General features: G+C 40.4%; 1 protein-coding gene across 7 annotated transcripts in view; it reads left to right on the top strand.

The window, feature by feature from the left end:
- MCTP2 (multiple C2 and transmembrane domain containing 2) overlaps positions 1 to 13823 on the top strand; it is a 244352-nt gene that overhangs the window by 137778 nt on the left and 92751 nt on the right. For all 7 annotated transcript variants that reach the window (XM_029952127.1, XM_029952125.1, XM_029952126.1 and 4 more), the window contains 2 exons: positions 2445 to 2547; positions 4878 to 4980. In XM_029952127.1, the coding sequence (XP_029807987.1) occupies positions 2445 to 2547; positions 4878 to 4980 (206 nt within the window). The remainder of the gene's footprint in view (positions 1 to 2444; positions 2548 to 4877; positions 4981 to 13823) is intronic.

Here is a 13823-nt window from a genome sequence, read left to right as displayed (position 1 = left end):
ATCCTGGTGGTTAAAGATCCAATATGCTCTCCTACTTCGGGACTTCCTCCCCACGTAAAACCTACCCCTTGCCCTGCCAAACCCGCTCCCAGAGTAAAACTGTCCTAAAGTAAGCAAGACTTTTTTTTTTTTTTTTTTTCAAGATGCAGACGGATTTTTCTGTTGGGTTTAACTTTGGAAGCGACCCTGTAAATTTGGAGTTTCCCAGGGCATGGTTTAGAGGAGAGGTCAGAGCCTCCGTTCATGGACAGAAGGTGAAAAGCCAACACCGCTTTTCTGAGCCCTGGCATTTAGGGCCCTGGTACTTGGCTAGGTGGGACCAACCAGATGCTTCCTCTGAGACCTTTACATCTCTATCAAGTGTGACAAAGGAGCCGGAGTGGAGAACTCATGTTAGAGGCGGCCAAACCCTGGGGCGAGTAATAGAAGCACCCGAGACTAGTTTTCCTGGGAAGTAGAGACCCCATCAGAGGTTTCCTGGGGTGAGACACTAACCAATGTTCTTGTGCCTGAGTGTTTCTAGCCATTCTTTGATTTCTAGTGATTTTCAAGCCCGATTTTTCCATCTCTGCAGTGATTCTGAGAGCTCTTTGATATCATTTTAGTCCATTCCTTCTCTGTTAAATTTAAACAGGGGCCCTTTCCATGTTTGTCAGTGACAACCCCAACTCACCCATTTATGGCCATGGCTTGGTCATTGTCTACTGGCCACCAAGATTGTAGCCCTGATTTAAAAGCTTTGGCCAGACATCTACGTGTCCAGACCACTAGTCCATTGAACAGACTCTCCTGTTTAATAATGACTTTTACTCACTCATGCATCTGTTCTTCTTCTGTTTTCTTGTCTTGTCTTTGTTTTTGTTGAAATATAATCTTCATACAGCCTTGATGCACAGTACCTCAGAGCTCCTGGTTATTAAGTTAATTAGATATAGGTTCAGTGACCTAAATGTAGGCCAGTAGGTCAAGAGGCCTGAGTACTCTCTGCATTAGACCCTGGCCTGGGATTCCTCAGCCATTTGTTGGAGGAGCATCTGTCCTTATGCCCCCAATTAATTTAGTATGCACTGCTTTGTAAAGTGTCACTGCTGCAGAGGCTGGCGACATGTTCATGTTGTATGGACATTATAGAGCTATTCATTCTGTCCCTGACAGTTCTGATTCGAGATCCCTTTGTCAACTCCAACAAAAGGGGAGAGCATTTTTCTTTCTTTCTTTCTTTCTTTCTTTCTTTCTTTCTTTCTTTCTTTCTTTCTTTCTTTCTTTCTCTTTCCTTCCTTCATTTCTTCCTTCCTTCCTTCCCCTTCCTCCCTCTGTTTTTCTCTTTCTTTCTTTTGCTTGCCTTCCTTCCTTCCTTCCTTTCTTCTTTCCTTCCTTCCTTCCCCTCCCTCCCTCCCTCTTTCTTTCTTTCTTTCTTTCTTTCTTTCTTTCTTTCTTTCTTTCTTTCTTTTTTCTTTCTTTCTTTCTTTCTTTCAGAAGCTTTCTGAGTTCAGCTTTAGATTTTGGATTTTCTAACCATTTTTCTTTTTCTTTTGGAGGATATGTGAGGTGGGGTGGAAAAAGGAAGAGGTGAGATGAGAGAAGTAAGGGAGAAGGTTAATTTTTTTTTGAGATAAAAACTTTAGACTTGCTTTATGGAATTCTACTTTTGCATGTTTATGAGCAGCAAAAATGCAGCAAATGTGTTCTTATAACGTACAAATATAGAAGACCATAAGTGCTCGTGGCCCCTCCCTACAGAGAAGTTTTACCTCCTACATAGCCATGTTTATACTTTATCCCCCTTCTATCATGACCGTGCAGAAGCCTATATGTTATCCTAGGCTTCCAGCTATAACAGGATAATCATCTCTCTCTTTTTTTAAGTGTTTATTTTTGAGAGAGCGTTAGTCAGGGAGGGGCAGAGAGAAGGGGACAGAGGATCCAAAGCAGACTCTGTGCTGACAGCAGTGAGCCCAGTGTGGGGCTTGAACTCACGAACTGTGAGATCATGACCGGAGCCGATGTCAGATGCTGAACTGAGCCACGCAGGCGTCCCTAAAACAGCAGCTCCTCTCTGTTCCCAGCCTAAGTTCTCCTTGAGTCTGGAGAGCTTGTGTTTTAAAACAAAACACAAAACTGGACTCCCCCACCTGCCACATTGACACCTGCTCCTGTGTGACCTGTGTGGTTCCTGGCTCTCAGTCCTGCATCTGGCTTGCATACAAGTCCCTATCTATTAGGTATGCTCCCCTTCCGGCATGTGTAGATTCTATCTGTGTCCTGAATTCCTACCCAAGACTTGCTGGGAAGAGATGCTCACTTTTGCCCTCTCAGTGAGCACAGTCTTAATGGTATAAAGTGCACGGCTTTTATTCACTTGGCCTCTGTCACTTCTGCGATTCATTTATCTCTGACCAAGGAGATTCCTTGGCTTTGACCAATGTCTTGTGTTCTCTTTCCAGGGAAGAGTGATCCTTTCTGCTTGTTGGAGTTAGGCAATGACCGACTTCAGACACACACCATTTACAAAAACCTCAACCCCGAGTGGAACAAAGTTTTTACCTTGTAAGTGCTTCAGCCTCTGGAATATCAAGGAGCAGTTTTAACTGAGAGACCAGTTATCCTTGATATGTTTGGGGCGGACTGGGGTTCTTGAGTGGAAATTTCTGTCCAATTTTATGGGCAATGCATGAATTTTATTGTTTTATCTTTCTGAAAAGCTTTTATCCTTTCATTTTATAGAGTAGAGTGTTAATAATAGAAAAGGCCATTTGGAACTGCAAGAGAGTGTTATAGGAGGCATTTGTAAAGTAGCTCCTTCAGGAACTCAATTAATCTGTTAGTATATGGAAGCTTCCATATATCCAGACAAATTCATTCCTGAGTTAAAGCAGATTATAAATGTAGATCTGCCTTAAATTCAAGTTTATAAATTACAACATTATTACAATGCCTAAAGATGTGTATTATGCCGGATTCTTTTGGAAAATAACAGATTATCTGTGATTCCTCAAAGAGTCCCAAAGTCTCCTCATATTCTAGCTTGTCTGAATGACCTGTTCCACAGTGATGGATGCCCTGTCTCTTCTTTGAAATTCAGGCATTTAGAAGGTTGGATGTATTTCCCAGTTTGCTTTAGATTCTGAGGTGCCTGGCCATCAAGAGGAAGCACCTGTTGAACTGGGGCCAAATGGTGGTTCACTGTCCTTACAGCATTGAAGAAATATTGGGCTTATAAATAAAAGAATACATTTTGAATGGAGTTGGTGATTTCAAAGTAGAGAGGTCCCAAGGATCAAAATTGAATCCATAATCACAGAACTCCCAGCATACAAAAAAGTCCAATAGCAGGTGGTTACAGAGGAAAATCCCACCAAACATTTAAAGAAGAGTTAATAATTATTCTTCTCAAACTTTTCCAAAAAAATAGTGGAGAAAGAAAAACTCCCAAATTCATTCTACGAGGCCAACTTTACCCTGATCCCAAAACCAGAAAGAGATGCCACAGAAAAAGAGAACTATAAGCTAATACCTCTGATTAACATAGATGCAAAAATTCTCAATAACATATTAGCAAACAATACATTTGTCCAACAATACATTTTAAAAAATCATTCACTGCAATCAAGTGCATTTATTCCCAGGATGCAGGGATGACTCTATATTTACAAATCAATCAATGTGATATATCACATCAATAAGAGGATAAAAACTGTGTAGTTATTTCAATAGGTGGAGAACAAGCATTTGACAGAGTACAATATCCATTCATGATAAAAGCCCTCAACAAAGTAGGTTTACCCATAGCATCATACTTAATGAGAAAAAAGGAGAGCTTTTCCCCTAAGGTCAAGAGCAAAAGAAGGATGCACAATGTTACTGTTTTTATTTAACACAGTATTGGAAGTCCTAGCCACAGCAATCAGACAAGAAAAAGAAATAAAAGGCATCCAAATTAGGAAGAAGCAAAATGTTCAGTTTGCAGATGACATGATACTCTATAGAGAAAACCCTAAAGATTCTACCTAAAAACTACTAGAACTGATAAATGAATTCAGTAATGTTGTAGGACAAAAATTAATATATAGAAATCTGTTGCATTTCTATACACTAGTAATGGAGTAGCAGAAAGAGAAATTAATAAGACAATCCAATTTATAATTATACCAAAAATAATAAAATACCTAGGAGTAAACTTAAGAGGTGAAAGATCTATAATCTGAAAACTATAAAACACTATTGGAAGTTCCCAAGGCTCTATGAGAAATGGATTAACTCTCCTAAGCAGGTTTGCAAATTGTCATGTGAAAGATTTTCTTGTTTGCTCAACATGTTGCTAATGACCATGGCTCCATTTTTCATTATAGGTAATGTCTGGTTTTGGTCAACATAAAAATGTTTCTAAATATGCATTAGATTTTTAGTATTTTGTGTTTCAACACAGGAAACTTTCTGTAAATCTCAGTAAAAGTGATTTTGACCACTTTTTTTTTTTAAAGGGAATTCTTCATTATTTTTTTTTCTTCATTAATTTAAAGACAGTCTTACTGCCTATTTGGAAGCTACTTTGAAATCACCTTCTTTTTACCCTCTTCATTCTTTAATCCCTTATCCTCCTGTTTCTTTAATAGTCTTACCCCTGAGTGCACATATACATGGAAAATGTCATAGTAAAAAAAGTTGACTTTTTTTTCATGCAGATGTCTGAATCTTCTATGATGGAAGGTTTGGGAATAGAGTTCAGTTTGATTTAATTTTTGGAATTTAATTAAATGGTAGTTTTATACTCCAAGGGCATCCAGGCTTAATTAGTGAAACTGTGTTTTCAGATCTTCATGGAACAGATTCCACTTGTGTGTTTTTGTATATAATACATGGTCCATTTCTTGTTTCAGTCCTATTAAAGATATCCATGATGTTTTGGAAGTGACAGTGTTTGATGAAGATGGAGATAAACCTCCTGATTTTCTTGGAAAAGTTGCCATTCCCTTGCTGTCCGTAAGTTGTCGTTGTTAATACACAGTTCATAAACCATTTCACAGTTGACAAGTGTCTCTGGTGTAGAGTTGTTTTATCTTTGTCAATTTGGGAGGAAAAATCCTCCCAGCCATAGCAGGAAACAATTATTTTATTCCTTTTCCTTTTCCAGTATTTTCAGTAGTTTTCAGATATAAACTAACACAATTTTCTCTGTGCCAGTCAAATATTGCTTTAACTGATGAAAACCTTTTGACTCGTCTTTCAATTCGTTCTCAGTCTTTCCGTCTTAAGATAGGAAGTTCTGTTTGGTTTCAAGGAATACAGAACTTTGACTGATTTTCCATTTGTTAATGAAAAACGTATACCTATTTCTTTATTACCTCCTCACTGCCCATTTCTTCAACGATTAATTGCTGGTAAATGCAAAGTTGTTCTTAGTTCTACTCAAGACTATTTTCTCAAAAGTTCTATTTGTCTTTATAGTAGTTAGGTTTGCTTTCAGTCTCAAAAAATGCTTTGTGGAAGAAAATAGAGAACTTCTCCTGGAAAAAGTGCTATTTTGGTAGTCTAGTTAAAAGATAACATACCAGAGTAAGTGTAGGAATGAATGAAAAAATACCCTAAAAAGTCAGAGTGGAGAGAGCACCAAATAATGCCTTTACAGGAGCAAAGGTGGTAAATTGGCATCTGAATTCACCCTACTAATTGGACATTAACTTTTATACCGAATGTATTCTTCCAGAAGAGAGAATTTTAGTTTTTCATCCAACCATTCATATGTTTTCTTATAGAGATGTTATGGACTTGTGAGTCTATAAGGCCTTATTTATTTCTTCCCAAAGGCTTATTTCTTCAAAGCTATTAGTGCATTTTTGTTGGAAGAGAGGTCTGGAATCTAACCATGAGATAAGACTAGCTCACGTGATGCTTACAGAGGGAGAAACACTACAACCCTCAATATGTCTTCTGGTTTTGGTCGTCTGGTTGATTTTTCACCATGTTCTCTTCTCCCCGATGTTCCTCTAAGAGAATGGGTAGAGCTCTGCTCTCTCATAGATTTGGCTCCTACCAACTGCTCAGAGTCATCAGCAACAGGCTACACCAACTTTCAGGGAGGAGATGGCAATTTGGGACTTTTCTCCTTTTTTATTACAACTTTGTCGGGTACTCCTGAAAGAATACATGTAGCAAGAGCCCAGGACACGATTTTAGAGCGATCTAAAGGGACAGGAATGAAGACCCTCCTTTACAATTCAGTTTCCTTTTCTTCTCAGTTATCTTGGGCAGGGTAGAGACATTTCTTTCCTCGTTTTTTTATTTATTTTTATTTTTTAATGTTTATTTATTTTTGAGGGAGATAGAGTGTGAATGGTAGAGGGGCAGAGAGAGAGGGAGACACAGAATCCAAAGCAAACTCCAGCCTCCAACCTGTCAGCACAGAGCCCGATGCAGGGCTTGAACTCATGAACCGTGAGATCATGACCTGAGCTGAAGTTGGATGCTTAACCGATTGAGCCACCCAGGTGCCCCTCTTTTCTTGTTTTTATAGATAAATCCACAGTAACATATTTTACTCCTTGCTGGGTGAACACTACTTGGTGTCATCTTTAACCTCCCTCTGGTTTACATGTAAAAGTTTTGTGTAGTCTGTCTTTCTCTAAAACCAATAAATTTGACCCACGTCCTTCCCTCCTGTCTTCCCTTTTATTTTATTTTTATTTTTATTTTTTTTAGAATTTTTTATGTTTTTTTATTTATTTTTGAGAGACACAGAGGGACAGTGTGAGCAGGGGAGGGTCAGAGAGAGAGGGACACACAGAATCTGAAGCAGGCTCCGGGCTCTGAACTAGCTGTCAGCACAGAGCCCAATGTGAGGCTTGAACCCACAAACCATGAGATCATGACCTGAGCCGAAGCCGGACGCTCAACCGACTGAGCCATCCAGGGGCCCCCTGTCTTCCCTTTTAATGTACAATGTCTCCATGATGTTGGGTTAGATCTAAGAAATTACCTCTGCCTAAATCAGGTTTGGGGTTTCTCAACTTTAGCATCTTTGACACTTTTGGGTGGGTCGTGTGCTGGTGCAGAGGGCTGTCCTGTACATGGTAGACTTCCTGACCTCTACCCGCTAGATGCCAGGAGCACCTTTCCACCCATCATTATCATGACAATCAAAGATGTCTACAGACATTGCCCAGATGTTCTGAAGAGGGACAAAGAGAACCACTGACCTAAATTAATGTAGGTTTCAAACCACGCCCTTCAAGATGAGGTAGAATGATTTATGAAAGACTTTGCTTAAGTGCAAGGAGCCCCCTCACCCCCTTAACTTTACTCTGATTGCTGATGAGCTGCCCATGATCTATTCATTTGTTTGAAGAATAGTTCTCGAATGTTCAGTTTGTGCTGGGCATCGTGTTATGTAGTGGTGCTCTAACAATGACTGCAGTATCTTCTCCTTTGGAACTTGTGTTTTGGTTGCGGAAGTCCGTATACAGAACAAAGAAATGAGTAAAAAGCAAGACAGCATGTTAGATGGTGAAAGGTGCCATGTAGAAAGCAAAGCAGGGGAAAGGGGCTCCAGGGATATGTTTGGGGAAGGGGTGCAGTTTTCCACGGGCTGGCCAGGGAGGGCCTCACTTCAGGGGGGATATTTGAATGAGAACTTTAAGGAGGTGAGAAAGAAAGCCATGTGAATATCTGGGGGAACTCTTCTGGGCTGGAAATCTTCCAAGTCCAAAGGCTCTTAGGCAGTCCCCCGACTGTCAGATTCCAGAAAGATCAGGGGAACAGTGTGGATGGTGTGCAGCAGGCTGGGGGCGAACTATAAATGTGGAGCAAGTTAGGACACTGGGGCAGAGTGGCCTGGGAGAGGGGTAAGACTCTGACAGTCCAAAAGTTTGAAGGACTTGGACTGTTAGTGTTGATGGGAAATCATAAGGAAGGTTCAAGCCAGGGAGGGCCTGTAGTGGATTGCACTCTCTGATTCTAATATAAAAGGACTCTGGCACACCAAGAAATAAGCCCCGATTTGATGGTTCTCTACCATGTAAAGTGTAAAGGCACTGTGGCCTGAGCCACGATCTCGTGAGGAATTTAGGGGCCCAGGAATATTGAGTTGGATATTTTCAAGAACTGCTCTTCAGCATGGCTGTGTCAGTTCAGACTCATTTCTGATTGTGTGATGGACAAATTGGGCAAGTGATCAGATCTTACAGAGGGTCCCTTTAGGCTCTGCCTGATACTCGGTGATCTACCTGCTCCATGTGCTCTCCAAACGAATTCATGCCCTACCTAAACTGTAGATATAAATATGATAGGGAAAAATGCCGTAACCCGCAGTATCTATACCAGGCAAATTTTAAGTTGTTCATTAATTCACTGATCATTCAGTTTTTGAGTAATTCTAACTCGTGTTTTAGAGAGTATGTTTTAACATTTATTTAGATCTGTTTTTTCCCCTTTAATATCTGTTAAATACAGCTTAGGTAACAAGCCTTGTGCTGTGCATTTATGATCTATTAAATCCTTTGGGCGCCTGGGTGGCTCAGTTGGTTGAATGTCCAACATCGGCTCAGGTCGTGATCTCACGGTTTGTGAGTTCAGGCCCCTCATCGGGCTCTGTGCTGACAGCTCAGAGCCTGGAGCTTGCTTCAGATTCTGTGTCTCCTTCTCTCTCTACCCCTTTCCCATTTATGCTGTCTCTGTCTCTCAATAATAAATAAATGTTAAACAAAAATTTTTAATCATTAATTCTCTGAAAACCTAATGTGACAGGCTTTATTATTATTATTACTGCTGTTTACAAATGGGGAAACTGAGGTACAGAAGGACCCTGTTGCTGGTAAGTAGTAGAGGCTGGATTTGAATTAGGCAGCCTCACATCAGAGCCTGGGCTCCTAAGAGGATGTTATACTGTCATAGTGCATACCTTTTTTTTTTTTTTAACTTATTTATTTATTTTTTTGAGAGACAGAGAGAGACAGAGCCAACAAGGGAGGGTCAGAAAGAGAGGGAGATACAGGATCCGAAGCAGGTTCCAGGCTCTGAGCTGTCAGCACAGAGCCTGACGCGGGGCTGGAACTCACGAACCATGAGATCATAACCTGAGCCAAAGCCGGATGCTCAACCGACTGAGCCACCCAGATGCCCCATAGTGCGTACCTTTCAAGTAGGCATCATGCCAGAAGCAATGACCGAGATGCGCTTTGTGCAGCCGCTGTCTTGCTGCTGTAGGGTGCAGAGGGGTGAGACACAGAGTTGAAGACTTGCCTATTTTGGGTGATGCCTGTGGAATGAATGCACAAGACCCAAAATACTTTTTTTTTCGTTATTGAAGTACATTTGACACAGGATGTTGTATCCGTGTGCAATATAGTGATGCCACCCATCTGTAGGGTATGCCACCATCTGTCACCATACAGTGCTGTTACAGTAGCATTGGCTGTATTACCTATGCTGTCCCTTCATCGCTATGGCTTACTCATTCTGCAACTGGAAGCCATGACCTCACACTCCCCTTTACCCATTTTGCCCATCCCCCTACTCCCCTCCCTCTGGCAGCCACCAGTGTGATCTCTGTGCCTACTATGCAAGACCTGAGATGCTAAGTGCTAAATAAAAGGAAGAAGAAAACACAGAGCAGGAGGAATGGATTTAAGTTTAGGAAGTGGGGAGTGTGAGCTAGTCTAGAAGGAGCCTGGCGTTGATAATGACTGGTGGGTGAGCGAGGAAAGAATCCATTTCAGGCAGAGAGTAGGGCAAGAACGGAGAAGCCAGGGGTAAGAGAGAGGCCAAGTTCTGGAAACAAAGCTCTAGGTACCTCGCACCCAGGGCTGGCGGCGAGGCTGGGGAGGGAGGACTGAGGACAGCTCAAGGAGGATTGAGGGAGGGTGAGTCTTATTCTCACAGCTGGGAGAGCCTGAAGGCTTTTGGCTTGGAGAGGGAGATACCAGGGCAGTGACCAGGGAGAAAGTTTTGGCTCCAATGTGAACTACGTCAGGAGGGGAGTCTTCCTAGAGGGATTGATTGAAACTCCAAGAATAAGCATAAAGAGAAAACCCTTAGGTTTTGTGTTTTGTGCCTCCTAGGAGAAGGTCTTATTTCTCTGCTCTTTTTAATATGAGAGAGAATTACAAAAATGAAATAGTGCTTCACCGTTATCTTTACAGGATATGAAGTAGTATTCGATAACACCTTCTTTTATATTTAAAAACAAAAATTGTATTTCTTGGAGAAGAGTGTGAATCCTTTTTTATTTTGTGAGAATACATTTTCTTTAATCAAGTCATAAACTAAAACTTGATTTACACTTTCAGAGAGAAACTACAAACTACATTTCAGAATGTCTAAGTATAAAGTATTGAATATACTTCAACTTTTAATCTCTCTCAAAATGATAATGTGCTAAGTTTCAGCCTGTTAAATAAAAAGCATGTTCTGAATTCACTGTATCTTTTCATCAGGGTGAATGTGCTGACTGACTATTGGCTCATTTAAAAATCCATGTTCTGAAATCAGTATATCTGTTAATGACAGTGACTTGTTCAAACCACGTGCGTATGTTTAGATACACGGAATTCAAAGAATCCAGGCCAGTTGGTCATGATTCCATGCATTTCATTTTTGTACAAGTTTTCAAGTAAAATTGTTGCTTTTTAATTTTTTTTATGTTTTTTATTTATTTTGAGAGACAGAGACAGCACGAGCAGGGGAGGGTCAAAGAGAGAGGGAGACACAGAATCCAAAGCAGGTTCCAGGCTCAGAGCTAGCTGTCAGCACAGAGCCCGATGCGGGGCTCGAACCCACAAACCATGAGATCGTGACCTGAGCTGAAGTTGGAAGCTGGATGCTTACCCAACTGAGCCACGCAGGTGCCCAAATTGTTGCTTTTCAAATGGTCATACAGATAGGTATAACTTTTTACTCTTTAAAAACAAAAAATTGTAATTAACACGGATTATAATCCTAAGAATTCTAATATGCGCCCATTTTTACATTATTCCAAGCATCTTCTAGTCAATAACATAGTAAATATGCATTGGAAGACAGCACAGTTAGAGTTTTAAAATATTATCAGCACAGACACTGTCTTCTAATTATTCTCCAATTCAGTTAAAAGTTATTTACCATTTCCATCCACATTCAAGTGATTCTCACTTTGGCCTGATAAAGAAAGCTGGGCTCTTCTCCTCTAGGAGAATGTCTTTTTCTTCAGACCTGTGTTTAACGTTTCAGAATTATGGAATGGTCCCATATAGGACGGCTTAGAAAATCTGCTTCCTATAAAATAGGAAAAGCACCTATTTATTGTTACTTCCCAGTGTCCGAGAGAAAATCACCTGTCATTTGAGGAGGGTCCTACATTTTGATGCAAATTGGAGACCTCATGTGCAAGCCATCCCAGCAGATGCAGTGGAATTCAGCATCAGAAGCACAGGCTTTGTGCAGCCCGTATGTTCTCTGTGAATCCACGTGCAGGGGGCTAAGCTGCACCAGTAACGGCTCCACTTAATTATTTTAGGGGACAAATTTTCTGTAATTGCTTGTACCAAATAAATGCCCATACACACCTTCATTTGCATTTCCAATTAAGTATTTGCCAGTTTCACCTGTGATGGGTTTTGTGTCTTGTAATGGACACAGTCACACGATTGTATGTTTTTTAAATTAATGCTGAAATGTTGGCCGGTAAAATAAATAATATTTATTTTTTTAATGTTTATATTTAAAGTTTTTTTCACTTTTATGTATTTTTTAAATGTTTTATTTATTTTTGATACAGAGAGAGACAGAGCATGAGAGGGGGAGGGGCAGAGAGGAAGGGAGACACAGAATAGGAAGCAGGCTCCAGGCTCTGAGCCATCAGCAGAGCCCAACACGGGCCTCAAACCCACGAATGTGAGTTCATGACCCGAGCTGAAGTCGGAGGTTTAACTGACTGAGCCACCCAGGCGCCCCTACATTTTCTTTAAGTATTTAAAAAGTTCTATTTTTAAAGTCTATATTTTTAAAGTTTATTTATGTATTTTGGGAGAGGGAGAAAGAGAATGCATGCAAATGCAGGAGGGCAGAGAGAGAGAGAGGAGAGAGAGAGAGAGAGAGAGAGAGAGAGAGAGAGAGGGAGAATCCCAGGCAGGCTCTGAGCTGTCAGCACAAAGCCCAGTGTGGGACTCAAACTCATGAACCATGAGATCATGACCTGGGCTGAAGTCTGATGCTTAACAGACTGAGCCACCCAGGCGCCCAATGGTATTTATATTTTACTTTACATTAATATGTATGCGTGTCTAACCACCTAAAAATGTTAGCAGGGCTAAAATGGCTAAAACACAAATATTCAACTCACTTCCCTGCCTAGTCCTGCTCCAATGTGTTCTTTGAAATAAATTTTTATTTTATTTTTTATTTTTTTTTATGTCTTTTATTTATTTTTGAGGGACAGAGAGAGACAGCGCGAGCAGGGGAGGGTCAGAGAGAGAGGGAGACACAGAATCTGAAGCAAGCTCCAGGCTCTGAGCTAGCTGTCAGCACAGAGCCCGACGTGGGGCTCGAACCCACAACCGTGAGATCATGACCTGAGCCGAAGCCGGCTGCTCAACCGACTGAGCCACCCAGGCACCCCTGAAATAAATTTTTAAAAAAAGATAAAATAAGGCAAATTTGTCTTATTGCTCCTGGAAACTAGGAAAGGGTACCTTTAATGTGCTGGAATTATCATGAATTATTCTGGAGTATATACGGTGAGTGGTTAGGATGGACAGGCTAAGGGAGAAAGAATAATGCTTTGTGGGATTCCTTGGAATAAGAAGATAGCAAGTATAAATCTGAGTGAACTGGACATGACCATGAATGCCAAATGGGTTAAACTTTTATATTAAATGGGAAAACCTGATACAGTGAATAAAAGCACACATTTTAGCTACTGCGTCTTTGAGATGCCTCAACTATGGTAAAACAGAAATAGATTAGAAAAGTATGACACATACAGATAAATAAGTGGTAGATCCAAAATATACAGAGGAGGTTATTTTATGGGTCCAAAACCTATTTCATTAGCAATAAACTTAAAGCAGACATGAATGTTTATGTGAATAATTTCCTGTGGAAGTTATATGTATGTTTGAACCACAAGAAAAAAATTACCAACTTAGAAACACAAAATGATATTATTATCTATGCAGCTTTCAAAATATCAGACACAAAAAATTAAATAAGGCTGTAACGTGATGTGTTTTGAAGGCCCAGATGTTTGAAATTTCAAGTTCCATGAAGCCAATGCTAAAATTAAAGTTTCTACACACCATACCACAGCAACTAAATTCCTGGGAATGAGACCCTGGAATCTATTTTTATTTTTTTAGCATGTTCTCAGATGAGTCTTAGGCATCTTAAAGCAGTGATTCTCAAATTTTATGTTTTATTTCATTTTTAATTTGTTAATGTTTACTTATTTTTGGAGACAGAGAGAGAGTGTGCGAGCAAGCATGAGCAGGGGAGGGGCAGAGAGAGAGGGAGACACAGAATCTGAAGCAGGCTCCAGGCTCTGAGCTGTCAGCACAGAGCGGGACGGGGGGCTCGAACTTAAGAGAGATCATGACCTGAGCCAAAATCTGATGCTTAGCTGACTGAGCCATCCAGATGGCATATAAATATATGCATATTCTGTTCAAATATCTATTTAATGTATTTAAATATTGATCATGTTTTCGGGTCACAACTGCTTCAATAGATTCCATAAAGGAAGAAATAATATGGTGATCACAGTGTTGGGCAGATATAAATTAAAAACAAAAATGAAGTATCAAAACATTTGGTGGGAAAAAAAATCCCAAGTAGCCATGTAGATAACTAGAAGTGCA

The sequence above is a fragment of the Suricata suricatta genome, chromosome 9 (assembly GCF_006229205.1).
Source record: "Suricata suricatta isolate VVHF042 chromosome 9, meerkat_22Aug2017_6uvM2_HiC, whole genome shotgun sequence".
In the NCBI taxonomy this organism is placed as follows: Eukaryota; Metazoa; Chordata; class Mammalia; order Carnivora; family Herpestidae; genus Suricata; species Suricata suricatta.
Note: the sequence above shows the minus strand (reverse complement) of the source record. Positions and strands in the feature narration are given on the sequence as shown.